General features: G+C 43.3%; 1 protein-coding gene across 1 annotated transcript in view; it reads right to left on the bottom strand.

Moving 5' to 3' along the window:
• The window catches only part of nphs1 (NPHS1 adhesion molecule, nephrin), a 114,588-nt gene that overhangs the window by 86,878 nt on the left and 8,378 nt on the right, over positions 1-19,332 (bottom strand). Inside the window, exons 2-3 of the mRNA XM_063016447.1 lie at positions 18,932-19,020; positions 10,046-10,240 (exon numbers count right to left, since the gene is read on the bottom strand). Of these exons, the coding sequence (XP_062872517.1) occupies positions 10,046-10,240; positions 18,932-18,995 (259 nt within the window). The 5' untranslated portion in view covers positions 18,996-19,020. The remainder of the gene's footprint in view (positions 1-10,045; positions 10,241-18,931; positions 19,021-19,332) is intronic.

Raw genomic sequence — 19,332 nt, 5'->3', positions numbered from 1 at the left:
CCGACATGATGCTGGTGTGTTAGTGTGTGTTGTGCTGGTATGAGTGGATCAGACACAGCAGCGCTGCTGGAGATTTTAAATACCGTGTCCACTCACTGTCCACTCTATTAGACACTCCTACCTAGCTGGTCCACCTTGTAGATGTAAAATCAGAGACGATCGCTCATCTATTGCTGCTGTTTGAATCGGTCATCTTCTAGACCTTCATCAGTGGTCACAGGATGCTGCCCACGGGGCGCTGTTGGCTTGATGTTTTTGGTTGGTGGACTATTCTCAGTCCAGCAGTGACAGTGAGGTGTTTAAAAACTCCAGCAGCGCTGCTGTGTCTGATCGACTCATACCAGCACAACACACACTAACACACCACCACCATGTCAGTGTCACCGCAGTGCTGAGAATGATCCACCACCTAAATAATACCTGCTCTGTGGTGGTCCTGTGGGGGTCCTGACCATTGAAGAACAGCATGAAAGGGGGCTAACAAAGCATGCAGAGAAACAGACGGACTACAGTCAATAATTGTAGAACTACAAAGTGCTTCTATATGGTAAGTGGAGCTGATAAAATGGACAGTGAGTGTAGAAACAAGGAGGTGGTTTTAATGTTATGGCTGATGCATGATTGTTATGAACTAGGCATTGTCGTGCACATTCTTGGGTTGTCGTATTATTTAATTTGGTGGAGAAAGTTAGAACAATGAATAAAAAAACTACTCTACTGCTGATCTGACAAACATATTGATTTTTGCTTTGAATATAATTGCACAGATATTGTGAAAGGCCCGGTGGATTATGGGAAGTAAGCTTCATTCTCTACCGAACAGCAGTGTCTTCAGTCTGAGTCCTTATTTAAAATCTCTTTTATTGCAGGCGGCTTTTTATAGGCACTACCCGCTGTTCCCTCTACTGCACCCGCCACTGCACCCGCTACTGCACCGTGACTTGAATAGTTTCATCCAGCAAGAAAACACAAACAATTTCCCCTCATTTAGCCCTAATGGGTGCTAAGCAAAGCCATGATTCAGAGTCAGTTTTTTTGTGTAAGCGCTCACGCTCCAAAAAGAGCTGCTCATTTTTCAAAGCCGCATCCCCGGTGCTTAAATTAGCGCTCCCTTTTGTTAGCGTGTCTTTAATCTGTTTTCGCAAGCACAATGCTCGTGGGTCTGCGTGTTCCTGGCTGACAAATAAAAACCATAAATGATTCGAGCACACGCTGGAATGAATGTAGTACTAAAACAGCCAGTGCTAACGATCCGAATGAACTGTCAAAGCTACGATAAACAACGATTAGCAACAACGTTTAATAGTCAGATAGTCGAGCGGTTAGGGAGTTTTACCGTCTCTACAGTCCACGTCATCATTAAAGATTCAGAGGATCAGCTGCAATCAGAAATATTCTACTCAATAAAAGATGGATTTATTAGTTTAAATGTTTCTGCAGAGCAACATTTTGCTTTAAATGAAGTCTTTAGCAAATAAATGATGAAGCAAATAAAGAAACAAAATAAATGATGTAGTATTTTAGAGAAACAGGATATTTTTAAATTGCTGCCATGTCACATTTACACCAATCAGCCATAACATTAAAACCACCTCCTGGTTTCTACACACACTGTCCATTTTATCAGCTCCACTTACCATTTATTTCTCTACATACTTTTTTTTAGCCTTTTACATACTACATACTTCTACATACTTTTTTTACTGCAGTGACACTGACATGGTGGTGGTGTGTTAGTGTGTGTTGTGCTGGTGTGAGTGGATCAGACACAGACACAGAGTTTAGACACTCCTACCTAGTTGATCCACCTTGTAGATGTAAAGTCAGAGACGATCGCTCATCTATTGCTGCTGTTTGAGTCGGTCATCTTCTAGACCTTCATCAGTGATCACAGGACGCTGCCCAGTGGGCGCTGCTGGCTGGATATATTTTTGGTTGGTGGACTATTCTCAGTCCAGCAGTGACAGTGAGGTGTTTAAAAACTCCAGCAGCGCTGCTGTGTCTGATCCGCTCATACCAGCATAACACACACTAACACACCACCACCATGTCAGTGTCACTGCAGTGTTGAGAATGATCCACCACCTAAATAATACCTGCTCTGTAGTGGTCCTGTGGGGGTCCTGACCATTGAAGAACAGCATGAAAGCAGGTTAAAAAAGTATGTACAGAAACAGATGGACTCTATAATAACCCTTAATTTGCTTCAGCTGTGATGTGTCATATAAACACCAACCAGAGAATCAAGTGTTCATGGTGTATTGCAGAAAGAGGGGAACCGTCAGGGACATCCACACCGGTTGTTCTCAACCAGGGGGCAGAGGAGCACTAGGGGGCCTCAGTGAGCCAAGGTGGGGCTGTTCCATTTGTGTTAGATTGTGAAGGGTTGAATTAAAAACGTTTCTTTGTCTCCCTATCAGAATTTTGCCGCCTCTGTTGTTGCTGAAAATTACCCAGACTGGGGTTGAATAATAATGCACATGAATATCTGTCAGGAGAACTAGATGTTTTTCATTTTAACTCAAAAGTCCGTCAACTTATCATAAAAGTTCTCAGAATGAGTTTGACGTATCAATAAATATCTGTTTACTGAGACATCTAGCTGCAGCTTCATTCAATTCTCCACACACCACCACAACACCATAAGGTGAGAGGTCGAATATTTCCTATTGCGACTGTATGTGCAACAAGGTGAAAAACCCGCGCCATGAAATCCAATCCTGAATACATTCGACCTTCAGAATGTACTGCATAAAAAAACCACCACGCTTCTGTAATTAATTCAACCACACGGGCGCACAAATACTTTAGATATACCTTGTTATTAAACACAGCTCTTCGTTACATCTACAAATGCAAGTCGAGACTATTATGAGAAGTGAAAGCCACAGATCAATAACTTATCCACCGTATCTGACCTAAAGCTCGTCTGAGATGAACTGACGTGTGCTGTGGGCTCATCTGTCCACCTTTTAAATTTAATAAAAAAATAATGCAGTTTATTTTCTCCAGGTCTTAAGGTAAAGGACCGTTCAGATTGTTACCAAGTCATGTTATGTGGGCGTTAGTGTCAATGGCATGGGTCAATGATGGGGTTCATATGCATTTTGGGCCAAGAAAAAAGATTGAAAAGCCAAAAAATAATTAATTAATGAATTTTAACAGGCACATGAACATGAAACACATTTGTACACGAACGTCCCCTTGTGGAGAGTTATGTTACATCTTGTAAACCACAGTGAGACCAGATTGCCCCCAATTTATTTAATTAAAATCATGAACAAAATGTGGGTCGCTAATCTAAACAGCGTCTTTTTGAGGCTGTTTTGGTTAGTCAGGGATAAGCCACATTCTGCTTGTGTTACAAGTAAGAGTGCAGGTGCTAGACTGACCAGCAACCCAGACCTGTTTGTCATTGAAAACCTGTGGTGCAACAAGAGGCTCATTATACAATAACAGAAACCCTGGAATGATGAGCAGCTGAAGTGCGAAATTAAGCAAGACAGTGCCAAACACACCCGTCCTAACTGTTTTGAAACAGGCATCAAACTTAACCCTATCAGGAACTTGGTTGGTGCGGTGGTCTAATGCGCTACCTCACCACCAATAATATCTTAAGCTCTGGAGTTTAAATCCCAATCCCAGGCAATGCTATCAACCTGATGTGGTGTCCAAACAGGCACACTTGGCCGTGCCTGAGGGAGAGACGTCAACTCTGCTTCATTGTCGCTGTACAGTTGCAACCTCTGCTGTCTGGTCGAGACACTCGCACCAGTGGTGGGCTTTCCATAGGGCTCTCTATGATACTCCACCACTGAAAGGTAAAATTATGTGGCCCACAACTGCATGTACTGTATATCAAAGGAGCGCATTCAGCCCTCCTTGGCCAGTACAGGGTGCTGCAAGCGGCAAGAGAAATGCAGTAGGTAATTGGTAGTGATCAGATTGCAAGAGAAATGGGCAGTTGTAGCCTAGTGGTTAAGGTAATGGACCTGTAATGAAAAGGTCACTGGTTCAAGCCCCACCACTGCTAGGTTGTCACTGTTGGGCCCTTGAGCAAGGCCCTTAAACTTCAATTGCTTAGACTGTATACTCTCTCAGTACTGTAAGTCACTTTGGATAAAAGCGTCTGCTAAACGTAGAAAATGTCAATGTATTGGAGTAAATGCAAAGAAATAGTTTAATAGGGGCCAAATCATGAGTGCCCAGTGACTGTGGTCCAAGAAGGGACAAACCGTTGACCATAGGACAGGATGTTGGGTGAGAAATACTCCAGATTTTAGATGCCAGTGGACATGAAGGCCAACAGAAGGGCTTCTGTGGCACAAAAGCATGGCGGTGGGTCAGTGATGATGAGATGTTTTTCCACTGGGACTGGCATCATGGATTCACAGAAGTACCATGGCATCTAGAGCAGGAACGTTCTGCCCTCTGTGGTGAAACTGAACCTTGGTCTCAAGCAGATGGAAGTCAATCAAAGCTCGGTTAAAGAATCAGTCCTGAATTATCCTCTCAGTTTTAGGATTAGGATCTTTGGTGGGATTTAAAGAAAGCAGTTACAGCATTAAAGCATCAAACACAAGAAGAACAAGAGGGGTGAAGATTTAATAAGAGAGGCATCGGAAACTTGTTAGCACAGCACACAAAATCACTTATTAAGGTGATCCAGGCAAAGCGTTTAATATTCCTGATCATATACAGTGTTCATAAATGCATTATAAAGTCTCCTCTGTACAGTAAGACTACAAAAGAAGACACTATGCTGTAAAGCTCGGCACGGCACCGTGTCTGCTCGAGTAAACAAAAACAATAACGATGAGGCAATAGGTGCAAAACAGGAAGGCATTAAAACTCATGAATTATAAATGATATCGTACTAGTAAGCGTGAACAGTAACATCAGTGTAATGACTGTAAACTTCTGCTATCTGTGTTCACAGCGCAGATCGATCAAAGTGGTGCAGTGAAGAAAATGGAAAGTACGACAGTGTGGAACAGATATCACAGATTTTTAAAGAAAAGAGCCACATTTCACAGCAGTCATTAAATTACACTCATAAACTGAACGATAGAAGCTACAATACACAGCACAGCTACCTTAATAGTTGAATGTAAACCTAGAACATCCAGCGACGGTGCACGGCTTCATGTTCTGTCTCAAATACGAAAATATTCATCCGTGACCCCCCCCCCCCACAGAACTGCGCCCACAGAATTGTTTGGTTGAGTTTGGTTGCTTTAAACTTCCACGTCTTGGACATTTCGACTGAGCGATTGCTAACTGAATTGCCGTAGGATTGCTAGGACGCCTCATAGTGCAGATTAACCGGTAAACGTGAGGCACTTGAACGCTGCACGAATGAAAAACGTAAAATTACTAAACACAAACCTTAAAGTTTGAATTTCACAGCAAATTGCACATTACTCGGGACCTTACTTATAAAAGTCTTAGCCAAAGTATGTGGACACCCCTTTTAATGAGTAAGAACAAGATGGGTGGGGCAATCGGGTTACACAGCAGTAAACCAAGCTACTCCACCAGTTCTGAGCTTGCAAGTTTGAATCCCAGCCGGGTGCCTACACAGACAGCGATTGGCTTCATAACTGCTGCAGTTACGCCCTCTGCTGGCTGATTAAAGGCTACTGCACAGAGAAATGGTGTGACTCTTTGTACACTATACGGATCTCTGTGTGAGCCTGAACATGCCATGTTCAGGTGAAAAAAAGGGGTTGGCAACTGTACATGTGTCAAAGGGGTTAGGAAAGAAATACGCCGCAGTATAGGAGGTACAACATGGGGAATTGGATATGACTAGATTGGAAGGAAAAGGGGGAAAATGCTTGAATAAATTCCTCTACAGTGGTGTTAATGAATAATATCAGATAATAGAAAGTGTTTAGCGGTTTAGCTGGTAGTTTTTAGAGTTATATAGGTGTTATCTAGGTGTTGGATAACCTTACTTGATTAAAATGTATAAAATGATTGTACAGTATCATGTTTTGTGTAATAATAATAATAATAAAAATCATTTAGCATGGCAGATTGCCATGGTGATGGTGGACGCTGGCGCATTTGGCTGCCGCTACCGTTACCGTATTTTACCGTATTTTACCGTATTTTATTGTATTTTTATCGTTTTTCGTTTTCATCTTTTTACACACCTTGTGGATCTATTTCTTTTATGTTACTTTTGATACTTTTATTTGTGCTTTTGATACTTTTTGTTCTTTCTACTGTACATCGCGTCTGCGGCCGGTGGTGAACGGTGGATGAGTTTTCCTGGGATCGGCACGATGTTGAACTATTCCGTTGACCAGCTGAGGAAGTTCAACAACTGCACTACTCCATCGTGTATTTCAGTCATCAAACAGCTTGGACTCCTTCGCCGGCCTCGTTATATTCACAGGGGCTCCCGGAGAAAGCTTGTTTATCTTCGAAACGGTAACGCTATTCCATCCTTCTGGTCAGCCGTGCGCACTGTCGCTCCGCAAACACGTCATCAGAGCGCTGCTGCCTTGCACACCAGTAGCGGTGTAGTCTCCATGACAACGCTGTCCACGGAGTGGGATGGGAAACGCGGAGTGGACTTAGCAAATCTCCGTTCTCTTCCTCGTTCCTCACAGCCAACTACACAACAATACCACTTGAAAATGGCATTGCTTAATGTTCGTTCACTCAACACAAAAAGTACTGTACTCAGTGAATTTATATCTGACAGTGAACTAGACTTTTTCTGTCTCACTGAAACTTGGCATAAACCCTTGGATTATTTTACGTTAAATCAGACCACGCCAATGGGATACTCGTATATTGATGAACCTCGTATGGAAGGGCGAGGTGGTGGTGTTGCTGCAGTCTATAGGGATGATATTAAAATAACCACTTTGTCTTTTCCTGCTGCTCTTTCTTTTGAACACCTGGCTTTCAAGTTGTCAGGGCCTACTCCTCTGGTCACTGCTGTAGTTTATCGTCCGCCAAAGCCAAACGCTTCCTTTCTCTCTGATTTTTCAGATTTTTTAACCCAGCTTAGTGCCCTCTCATCCTCTGTACTGCTTATGGGTGATTTTAACATCCATATTGATGACAACAACTGTAAATTTGCCAGGGAATTTTTGGAATTGTTACAGTGTTTTAATTTCACACAACATATACATTTTCCAACTCATAAAAAAGGTCATACTCTTGACCTTGTCTGCTCTACTGGTGTCCTAGTTCATCAGCCGTCCAGCCATGACCTTACTGTCTCTGATCATTTGACAATCATCATGGACATTGAGGTCACTAGGCCCATCACTAGAGCTAAACGTAAAATATCCTTCAGGAATCTTCAATATATCTCTCCCTCTGCTTTCTCAGATTCTCTTGTTAAAAAGATGTCTGTCTGTCCTGTACTGTCTAGTAATTCATCTGACCTTGTCGATTACTATAATGACATACTCGCCTCATGTCTTGATGAGCTGGCTCCTTTGAGAACCAAATTTGTTTCATTTAGTCATTCCGCACCATGGTACACAATTGAGCTTCACCAAATGAAATCCCGTAAACGCCAGCTTGAAAGACTTTATAAGAAAACCGGTCTAACAGTACATTATCAGATTTATTCTGATTATCTTCAATATTACAAAGACGCTCTTACGGCAGCCCGATCCACTTACTATTCCGAACTCATACATGCTGGATCAACAAATCCTAAGACTCTCTTTTCCACAATAAATAAACTTCTCAAACCAATTGACAATACTACCAATTCCTTTACAGTTGACAAGTGTAACTCTTACCTCTCATTTTTTCAAACAAAAGTTGAGAATATCCACAATTTTCTGACAGTTTCCCCTGTCATCTCTGTTTCTCCGCCTATCTCATCTCAATTTATTACCCAGCCTCTGTCTCAGTTCTCACCTGTGTCTCTTTTGGACCTATCTGAGATCTTAACAGGGATGCGAAGCTCCACTTGTGTTTTGGATCCTGCTCCATCAAAACTTGTTAAGGGTTGTTTTCCAGTTATCTCATCACTTATCACAGAGATAATCAATTCCTCTCTTAGTTCTGGCTCAGTCCCTCAATCACTCAAATTGGCTGCTGTTACTCCCATACTTAAAAAACCTGGACTTGACTCTAACATTATGAGTAACTTTCGGCCCATTTCCAATCTTCCATTTCTGTCGAAAATACTGGAACGTGTTGTTGCCTCACAGCTCAAAGATCACCTAAATTCCAATAATCTATTTGAATCATTTCAGTCTGGTTTCCGCCCCCAGCACAGCACTGAGTCAGCCCTCCTCAAAGTCACAAATGACCTTCTTCTTTCCTCAGACTCTGGACAAATTAATATTCTCGTCCTCCTTGATCTTACTGCAGCTTTTGACACCATTAATCACTCCATTCTTCTGTCCCGCCTTGAATCCTCTGTCAACATCACTGGTACTGCCCTTTTGTGGTTAAGGTCATATCTCATAAACAGACAACAGTTTGTTAATATCAACAATTGTAGTTCTGCCATTGCTCCACTGTCCCAAGGCGTTCCCCAAGGCTCAGTGTTAGGTCCCCTTTTGTTTATTCTTTATATGCTCCCCCTTGGTGACATCATACGTCGGCATGGTTTACATTTCCACTGCTATACTGATGATATTCAGCTTTACATCTCCTCCAAATCCATTAATACTGAACTTCACTCCACTCTGACAAATTGCATCACTGAAATGAAATTGTGGATGAAAGCTAATTTCCTCAAATTAAACTGTGAAAAATCAGATATGATCATCGTAGGTCCTACAACCCTGGCAAAAACCACAAAAAATTTTCAAATTACCATTGATAATGACACTTTGTCTCCGTCTTCTAACATCCGAAATCTTGGTGTAATTTTTGATAGCAACCTCTCTTTTGACCGCCATGTAAATCACATCACCAAAACTGCTTTCTTTCATCTAAAAAACATAGCACGTCTACGTCCATCACTCTCCTTTTCTGCCGCCGAAACCTTGATTCATGCTTTTATTACATCCAGAATTGATTATTGCAATAGCATCCTTTATGGTACATCTAACAAAATCCTAAAAAAACTTCAGTATATCCAGAATTCAGCTGCTCGCCTCCTTACTCATACTCGCTCCCGTGATCATATTACACCTGTTCTACAAAAACTTCATTGGCTTCCCGTTGCTCAACGCATTCAATTCAAAATTCTTCTATTCACTCACAAAGCTCTCCATAATCAGGCCCCATCCTACCTCACCGACCTGCTCCATCAGCACATTCCCTCCCGTAGCCTTCGCTCTTCTGAGGCTAACCTACTGTCCATACCCTCTAGGACCAAGCACCGGACCTGGGGTGACAGGGCCTTTTCCATAGCTGCTCCATCTTTATGGAATGCTCTCCCCAAACACCTACGAGATTGTCCTGACCTGTCCAAATTCAAGTCACTTCTCAAAACTCATCTATTCAGAGTGGCATTTAACTTGTAACAACACAAAATAAATGCTTTTATTTTTGCTATTCTTTTTAATAGTTTTTATACTTAGATCACGACAGAAATGTGAAGTCCTAGATCCTAAAACTTGTAAAGTTTTCAGTTTCCTGATTGCATGTAAATCTGTCCTGTTTCTGTCTAATTTTAAGAAATTGTTCTATATTTGTTGTTCTCTCTCATAATTTAGCTAATTTTTAATGAACTGTCTTATGCTGCTCTCTTTGTTTTTATCTTAATTATTCTTGATGTTGATGTACTATTTTGATTTTGTACTATGATTTGTATGGTGTATGTACGTATTTGTTTTGATTATTTGTCTTATGTAAAGCGTCTTTGAGTATCTTGAAAAGCGCTATATAAATAAAATGTATTATTATTATTATTAGAGGGAGTCAGAAAGAGGACAATACATTTCCCCGGCCTTGTATATTAGCATATTAAAGCCTAGCTTAGGACTTGTTGCACACTGACTGGCATCATTACAAGATTTAGCACTAAAACTTGCTAGCATTTCTTCCCCAGCATATGCTTGGCTATTAGCATAGTTCTTTTCCTCGGTGCTGCCTTGTTTCTCACCTCTGTTCTCATCTCCAGTCATGGTGTAGCGTGGGTGGCCGGGCAGAGACCTGTGTGGCCCCAGCAGCAGGCCATCCTTCACCCACTGCACGGTCCCCGAGGCCCTCAGCACTTCACACTTGAGCAGAGCCGTGGCTCCGGCCCTCCTGGTCACATTCTGCGGCTCCGTCCTGAACGCCTGCTGCCCACACACGCCTGCACAGGGCACAGAGAGAGAAAACAGACTTAAGATGCAGCTTCCGTTCACCGAACTTCGGTTTAAATCGAGTTTTTTCCAGGGCTTGAGACCAGGGTGCGTGTACCTACATCTGATCCGGTAATTATTACAGACGGGGCGTCACGTGCACCGATTTATCGTGCGATTCGACCAGGAAACTGTGTGTTATACAACCCCCCCAAAAAAAGTTGGGACGGTAAAGCATTTACCACTTTGTAATGTCGCCATTCCTTTTCACCACTTAAAAGACGTGACACTGAGGAGACCAAGTGATTTAATGATTCAGCTTTTATTTTGTCTCGTTCTTTCTGCAAACACGTCTTAAGATGTGCAACAGTACGGGCTCGTCATTGGGGACAGGTCAGGACTGCAGGCAGGTCGGTCCAGTACCCGTACCCTCTTCTTCCGCAGCCCCGCCTTTGTAATGTGTACAGCAGGTGGTTTTGCATCGTCTTGTTAAAAAATGCTGGACGTCCCTGGAAAAGACGACGTCTTGAAGGCAGCACATGTTGCTCTAAGATCTCAGTGTACTTTTCTGTATTAATGCTGCATCACAGAAGTGCAAATGACCTTTACCAAGGGCACTGACACCCCCCCATACCATGACAGACCCTGGTACTGACATGCCCCCATACCATGACAGACCCTGGTACTGACACGCCCCCATACCATGACAGACCCTGGTACTGACACACCCCCATACCATGACAGACCCTGGTACTGACACACCCCCATACCATGACAGACCCTGACACTGACACACCCCCATACCATGACAGACCCTGGTACTGACACACCCCCATACCATGACAGACCCTGGTACTGACACACCCCCATACCATGACAGACCCTGGTACTGACACGCCCCATACCATGACAGACCCTGGCACTGACACGCCCCCATACCATGACAGACCCTGGTACTGACACGCCCCATACCATGACAGACCCTGGTACTGACACCGCCCCATACCATGACAGACCCTGGTACTGACACGCCCCATACCATGACAGACCCTGCTACTGACACGCCCCATACCATGACAGACCCTGGCACTGACACGCCCCCATACCATGACAGACCCTGGCACTGACACGCCCCCATACCATGACAGATCCTGGCACTGACACGCCCCCATACCTTGACAGACCCTGACACTGACACGCCCCCATACCATGACAGACCCTGGTACTGACACACCCCATACCATGACAGACCCTGGTACTGACACACCCCCATACCATGACAGACCCTGGTACTGACACACCCCCATACCATGACAGACCCTGGTACTGACACACCCCCATACCATGACAGACCCTGCCACTGACACACCCCCATACCATGACAGACCCTGGTACTGACACACCCCCATACCATGACAGACCCTGGTACTGACACGCCCCATACCATGACAGACCCTGGCACTGACACGCCCCCATACCATGACAGACCCTGGTACTGACACGCCCCATACCATGACAGACCCTGGCACTGACACCGCCCCATACCATGACAGACCCTGGTACTGACACGCCCCATACCATGACAGACCCTGGTACTGACACGCCCCATACCATGACAGACCCTGGTACTGACACGCCCCATACCATGACAGACCCTGGCACTGACACGCCCCCATACCATGACAGACCCTGGCACTGACACGCCCCCATACCATGACAGATCCTGGCACTGACACGCCCCCATACCTTGACAGATCCTGACACTGACACGCCCCCATACCATGACAGATCCTGGCACTGACACGCCCCCATACCTTGACAGACCCTGGCTTTTGGAATTGTTGCTGATAACAGTCTGGATCCTTTTCATCTTTGGTCCGGAGCACAAAGTGTCCATTTTTCCCAAAAGAGACCTGGAATGCTGATTCATCTGACCACAGTACACGTTTCCACTGTGTAATGGTCCATCCTAGATACCTCCGAGCCTAGAGAAGTCGACGCAGCTTCTAGACATGGTCAACATAAGGCTTCTCTTTTGCACAGTAAAGTTTTAAGTATCATTTGTGCAGTAACTCTGTATTGTAGAGCTTGATAAAGGTTTGATAAACTAATCCCTCACCCATGTGGTTATATCAGCTAGTGTTGAGTGGAGGTTCTTGAGGCCGTCTGAGGGATGGAAGATCACGAGTGTTCAGATTAAGCTGCACCCTTGGCCTTTATGCACTGAAATTCCTCCTGATTCCTTGAATGGTTTAATGATATTCTGCTCTGTAGAGGGAGAAATATGCAAATCCCTTCCAATCTTTCTTTGAGGTTCATTGTTTTTTAAATATTTCAATCATTTTCTCACACATTTGTGGACAAACTGGAGATTATCTGATCATCTTTACTCATCAGAGACTCTCAGCCTTTCCTGGATGCTGCTTTTGTACCAAACCATGATTACAATCACCTGTTTGGAATCACATCATAATTTAGTTACTAGCCATAAATTGCCCCCGTCCCAACTTTTTCTTGGAATGTGTTGCAGGTCTGAAATGCAGGAATGTATGTTTATTAATAAATTAAATGAAGTTGAGCAGATAAAACATGAAATATCTCAGGTTCATCCTGTCTGACATCAAATAAAAGTCAAAGTAAATGTAAGGAACACTGCATTTTCATTTTATTTGCATTTTCCATACTGTCCCAACTTCTGATTTGGGGTTGGTTTGGTTTAAAATGAGTCTTTCCGAGGGCGCGGGGTACCCTGCCTCGACCAGGGTGCATGTACCTACATCTGATCCAGTAATTACAACACACTGGGCGTCATGTGCGCCGATTAATCGCTGCGATTCGACCAGGAAACGATTTAAATTACCCTGGAAATAATCTTCTTTTTTATAGATCTGCGGCCGACCGCAAAGCCGGTCCACGCACATCCAAAACACACCTTGTTTCCACATTAAATTAGGAGTATTAATCATGCCACGTCTGGCGAGCGAAAACTCTAAGCAGGAAGAAAATTAGCTCTCCTCACCGAGGAGCGAAACGCCCGTCGGCTTTTCTCCGAGGAGTCTGAGCATCCACTTAAGCATTACTATTGCTCATCCCGGTGTATGTTTTATTGATGGCAGATTGGAAGCAATTCTGCTCCGCAAATGAGTCAATAAAGTAATTACGCCGAATTTAATGTCTCCTCGGCAGGGAAGCGGAGCCACGTCGAAACAGATGGAGCGAATACGGCGCCTTCCTCTCCTCTCCTCTCCTCTCCTCTTACTTAATGTACAATCCAGACAATATTCACACAAAAAGAATGATGACCCCGCGTCGGGTACCTGCCATACGTCAGGGGGGGGGCGGTCACTCATCGATCTGTCGGATATTCCTCTACTGTAATTCAGGCCTGATGTGTAATCGAGCTGGTGATTTAAAGATACACCATAACGCCGAGCGCCTGGAGATGGAGAACATATATCAGCGCAGACGTGGATTACGATGCATTTCAGACCAGCAGATGATGCATGAGATATTAATGATTTCTGCAAATATGAAGTGAGGGAACAAAAATATTTTATTACAAATCATAAAACCGGCATAACAATGAGGGGATATTTGAAAAAAATACAAACACTATAAGGCCAAAAGTATTTGGACACCTGGACATTTCATATTAAAAACAAATGCTATTAAAATAGAGTGATCTCTATGTGATCTTTTCAGCTAGAACAACAACCTTCTAAAAGGGCTTCTTACAAGACAACTGAAGTATGGCTGTGGGAATTTGTGCCCATTCAATCAAAACAGCATTTGTGTAGCTGGGCACTGATGTTGGTCAAGCAAGCCTCATTTGATGAGCCAGTTTATTTATTATATTGTAGCCTAGTGGTAAAGGTACACCTCCTTGTTTCTACACTCACTGTCCATTTTATCAGCTCCACTTCTCATATAGAAGCACTTTGTAGTTCTACAATTACTGACTGTAGTCCATTTGTTTCTCTGCATGCTTTGTTAGCCCCCTTTCATGCTGTTCTTCAATGGGCAGGACCCCCACAGGAACACCACAGAGCAGGTATTATTTAGGTGGTGGATCATTCTCAGCACTGCAGTGACACTGACATGGTGGTGGTGTGTTAGTGTGTGTTGTGCTGGTATGAGTGGATCAGACACAGCAGCGCTGCTGGAGTTTTTAAACACCGTGTCCACTCACTGTCCACTCTATTAGACGCTCCTACCTAGTCGGTCCACCTTGTAGATGTAAAGTCAGAGACGATCGCTCATCTATTGCTGCTGTTTGAGTCGGTCATCTTCTAGATCTTCATCAGTGGTCACAGGACGCTGCCCACGGGGCGCTGTTGGCTGGATATATTTGGTTGGTGGACTATTCTCAGTCCAGCAGTGCTGCTGTGTCTGATCCACTCATACCAGCACAACACACACTAACACATCACCACCATGTCAGTGTCACTGCAGTGCTGAGAATGATTCACCACCTAAATAATACCCGCTCTGTGGTGGTCCTGTGGGGGTCCTGACCATTGAAGAACAGCATGAAAAGGGGGCTAACAAAGCATGCATAGAAACAGATGGACTACAGTCAGTAATTGTAGAACTACAAAGTACTTCTATATGGTAAGTGGAGCTGATGTGTATATCCATTATTGGCAGTGACAGCTCAGTGTTTATGGTACTGGACTATTGTTCTGAAGGTTGCTGGTTCAAATCCCACCACTGCCAAGTTGTCACTAATAGGCTTTGATTGTATTTGGTCACGATTATAAGTTGCTTTAGATTGAAATGTCAGTTTAATGCATTAAATGTAAAATGTTTATGCACCTCACTTGTCAAGCTGGACAAAATTAAACCCAAATACTGCAAATAAACATTCACATTCTTTTTTACCCCGGACATCTTATAGCAGTAAGCCAACAATATTATTGTTATTAATTTGTGGTGTCTGGATGCATTTTTCATGGTACATTTTTGTAGATAATTCATTTGTTTATGCTTTTGAGAATGTTGCTTCTATCCAGTACAAATTCAAAATGCATTATTTATTTTTTACTTTAAATTAATTATCTTTTATCACCGCTCGATCTCGATCAGGGTTGTGGTGCATCTGGTTTTATCCGGAATCACTGTGCACACTGCAGTAACACATTTGTGGCGCCATGGCGAACCCCTAGACAGAGCCGACCGTCCGGCAGACAGCACTGCTGAGGATTTGAACCCAGTGATAGTGGACTAACACAACTGATTACTACATTTATTAGCTGCTGTGTGTTTTAATAAATAGCTAGGGGGTTCTAGGTCATAGAAACGTTTGGTGATCAGGGATGTTGAGTTGCTGTCGTAGATCTGTCTGTCTGTCTGTCTGTCTGTCTGTCTGTCTGTCTGTCTGTCTGTCTGTCTGTCTGTCTATCTATCTATCTATCTATCTATCTATCTATCTATCTATCTATCTATCTGACTGTCTGTGTCTGTCTGTCTGTCTATCTGTCTATCTATATATCTGTCTGTCTGTGTATCTATCTAGTGACAACAGTGGCAAGCTGGCAGATGCAGGGCCTGAAATAGCAACCTTCTGATTACTAGTCTTGTACCTTGACCGCTAAGCTACCACTGCCCTATGTGATCTTTTCAGCTATAATGTCAGCTCTTTAGAAAAGGCTTCGCCTGTGGGAATTTGTGCCCATTGAGTCTAAAGATGACAGCATTTGTATGACTGACGTTGGTCAAGAAAGCCTCAGTTGATGTTCTGATTTATTCCAGAGCTGTTCAGTGAGGAAGCTTTATAGAGCTTGCTTTGTGCACAGGAACAGAAAAGGGCCTTCCCTAAACTGTTGCTGCAATGGTAAAGCATATATTTTCTTTATGTATCTGATTTATTACACCTGTTAACAAATTATTTAGCCCACATAGTGTATGTTAACAATCCACGTTCCAAATGCATGATGATCACATGATTTATACCGTGTTTTATATGTGCTAAAATATTGTGCACCGATTTACCGTGTTTTTCTTTCTTCTTTGTGATCAATTTGCATAACGGGTTCTGCTGAACATCCTGTAAGACTGATAAGCATTTCCATCGCTTGTTGCCGGCATTCTCAGAATAAAAATAGAGCGGCGTGTACGAGCGGTGCAGCTGGGCTCCCTCATCAGTCGGATTGTTGTCGGGAATCAACCATCAATTCACAGGAAATGTAAATGATCATATTTTTTTCTTTTCTACAATCTAAATCAGCCATCAGCGGACGGCGCTGGATCGCGAGCGCCCGATCGAGGCGGCGTGCCGCGCTACATGAGTTTGGTAGAAAAAGCCGCGTCTCAATAGAAAAGGTTACCGACGCTATTCAAATAAACGCCGCTCCAACTATTCGTGTACAAGAGCTATCATAGCGCTCGTCCCGCTCAGGCATTAAAACGCACACCTAGCATGAACAATTAGGTTGTTTGGCGTAGCGTGGCAGCACAATGGCACCACATCAAGCATTTCTGCCTGCCCTTCAAACCCACAATGCCGGATTGTGCTGGAATAGATGGCGGCTGCAGAACGGCGTACGGAGGCAGGAGCATGCAGAGGAGGCTGAATAGAAGCACGACGACCTGAAGCCAGGTAACAGAACTGCGACGCCTCGAGAGAGAAAAGCCGCGGCGGGAGTCGCGGGTTCACTCCGCATCACGCCGGGCTGGAACTCAACACGCGCAGTGTGTGCCACAGGAGACCGGGCGAGTGGAAAAACATCTCCCACTTCTTATTTCTTCTCAGATCCAGTTCATAGAGCAATAAATATCTCAGTGTTTTTAGTTTTTATACTCTCATTTTACCTACAGTAGAATCTACACTATGAGACCAAAAGTATTTGGACGCCTGACCATGAGCTTGTTGGACGTCTCATTTCAAAAACAAATGCTATTAAAACAGAGTGACCTCAATGTGGTCTTTACGGCTATAAGATCCACTCTTCTGAGAAGGCTTTGTCTGTGGGAATTTGTGCCCATTCAGTCAAAAGTTGACAGCATTTGTACGGCTGGACACTGATGGCAGTCAATAAAGTCTCAGTTGATGTTCCAATTCATTCTGTTCAGTGGGGCTGAGGTCAGGGTTCTGTGCAGGACTCTGGAGTTTCTTTATAGAGCTTGCTTTGTGCCCAGGAACAGCAAAGCAATCGTTAGCAGGGGTGTCCCGATACTTTTGTCCATATAGTGTATGTATTCTTATTCTGCTTCTTTGTATTGAACACTTTATTGTGGTCAGGGTCCAGTTCCAGGCTGTTTGCTGAATTATTTATTTGTTTATTTATTTATTTATCACAGCAGATTAACAGGACACTGTTGGGCCCTTGAGCAAGGCCCTTAACCCTTAATTTCTTGAACTACTAATGATCCTGAAACATGAAACGATGACTTCCTGCCGAATCATCGTCTTTACACACAAAAACCAACATTTATTCATTCATTCATTGTCTGTTTTATCACTGCTTTTTCCTGGTCAGGGTCGCAGTGGGTCTGATTCATTAAGCAAAACAGGTCAGACACACACACACATACACACACGTCTAGTAGCTTCAATTAACCTGACTGCATGTGTTTAGACTTGTTGGAAGAAACTGGAGCACCAGCAGGAAATCCAGACACAGGAGAACATGCAAACATGCACACAGAAATTACCCTGGCAGTCCAGCCAGGGAATTGAACGCAGGCCCTTTTTTGCTGTGAAATGACAGCGCTACTTATTATTATCAGTAATAATAATAATAATAATAATAATAATAATAATAATAATAATAATAATAATATCAGTATTAATAATATCAGTATTAATAATAATAATAATAATAATAATAATAATAATATCAGTAATAATAATAATAATAATAATAATAATAATAATAATATCAGTTATAATAATAATAATAATAATCAACCAACAATACAAACTACATATAAACACTGTCACACTGTAAGGTTCAGGAAGATATTTAAATAACTACATCAATCATAATTTTTTACTGTAGTAACCAGTCAGGGAATAAATTGGCATGCATTTTCTGCTTGTGTTATCCTGAGGGTGCTACATCAACATATTTGCACATTACACCCCCCCCCCCCCCCCCCCTTCTGAATTTTACACTTTTAAATACAAATGCATTAAAGCAAACATGCAAAATACAAAAGATGTTCCCTCAGTCATTCAAATAAAACAATTCTCACCACACACGCACCACTGTTAATAAATCAGTGCAGACGTCGTCGTGGATGCTGTCAGGTCTGCACGTTTGCATGCAAATGTTTAATAATTCTGGGCCTCAGACTTTAGGATCCAGCTGTCATTTACATGAACAACTGGTTTCGTTGCATCAGGTCGACTAAAGACTCTTTTTTTTAATATCAAACATGCATAAAAATATATTAGAGTAATCCTGACGTGTTATTGCAGACTGATTTAGAAACATTAAGCACAAATTGCAGAACTCTTGCGCACATCATACTGTTGCGAAACAAGTGCCGGGTGCATAAATTGCCCCCCTCTGGCGGTAATTATAGAAGCCCATTTGCACAAAGTTTCCCAGTCAAGTGTTTTCTACCTGCAGAACGGCGTCTGAATCACCGGAGCGGGCGCCGACCTAATTTTACCACGCGGGGACGTGAAACTCCTACAGAACACTCGAGCGGGCGGACGGGCGCCCGGCTGATTGTGTGGGAGGGCGTGCGATTACCTGGTAAATCCACGAGGAGCTGGAGAACGCCGCTGAGAAGGACGAGAGCTGGCCAGGTTACCATATCAGTCGATTACAGCCTTTATATCCTGTAACAGAGACAAAGAAAAACACAAAGCTGAAATACACAGATCAGGCATAACATTATGACCACCTTCCTAATATTGTGTTGGTCCCACTTTTGCTGCCAAAATAGCCCTGACCGGTCGAGACATGGACTCCACTACACCTCTGAAGGTGTGCTGTGGTATCTGGCACCGAGATGTTTGAAGTTGTGAGGTGGGGCCTCCATGGATCGGACTTGTTAGTCCAGCACGTCCCACAGACGCTCGATTGAATTGAGATCTGGGGAATTTGGAGCCCGAGTCAACACCTCAAACTGGTTGTTGTGCTCCTCAAAC

This window comes from Trichomycterus rosablanca, chromosome 20 (assembly GCF_030014385.1).
Source record: "Trichomycterus rosablanca isolate fTriRos1 chromosome 20, fTriRos1.hap1, whole genome shotgun sequence".
NCBI lineage: Eukaryota > Metazoa > Chordata > Actinopteri > Siluriformes > Trichomycteridae > Trichomycterus > Trichomycterus rosablanca.
The sequence above is the reverse complement of the archived record's forward strand: the minus strand, read 5'-3'. Positions and strand labels throughout refer to the sequence as shown.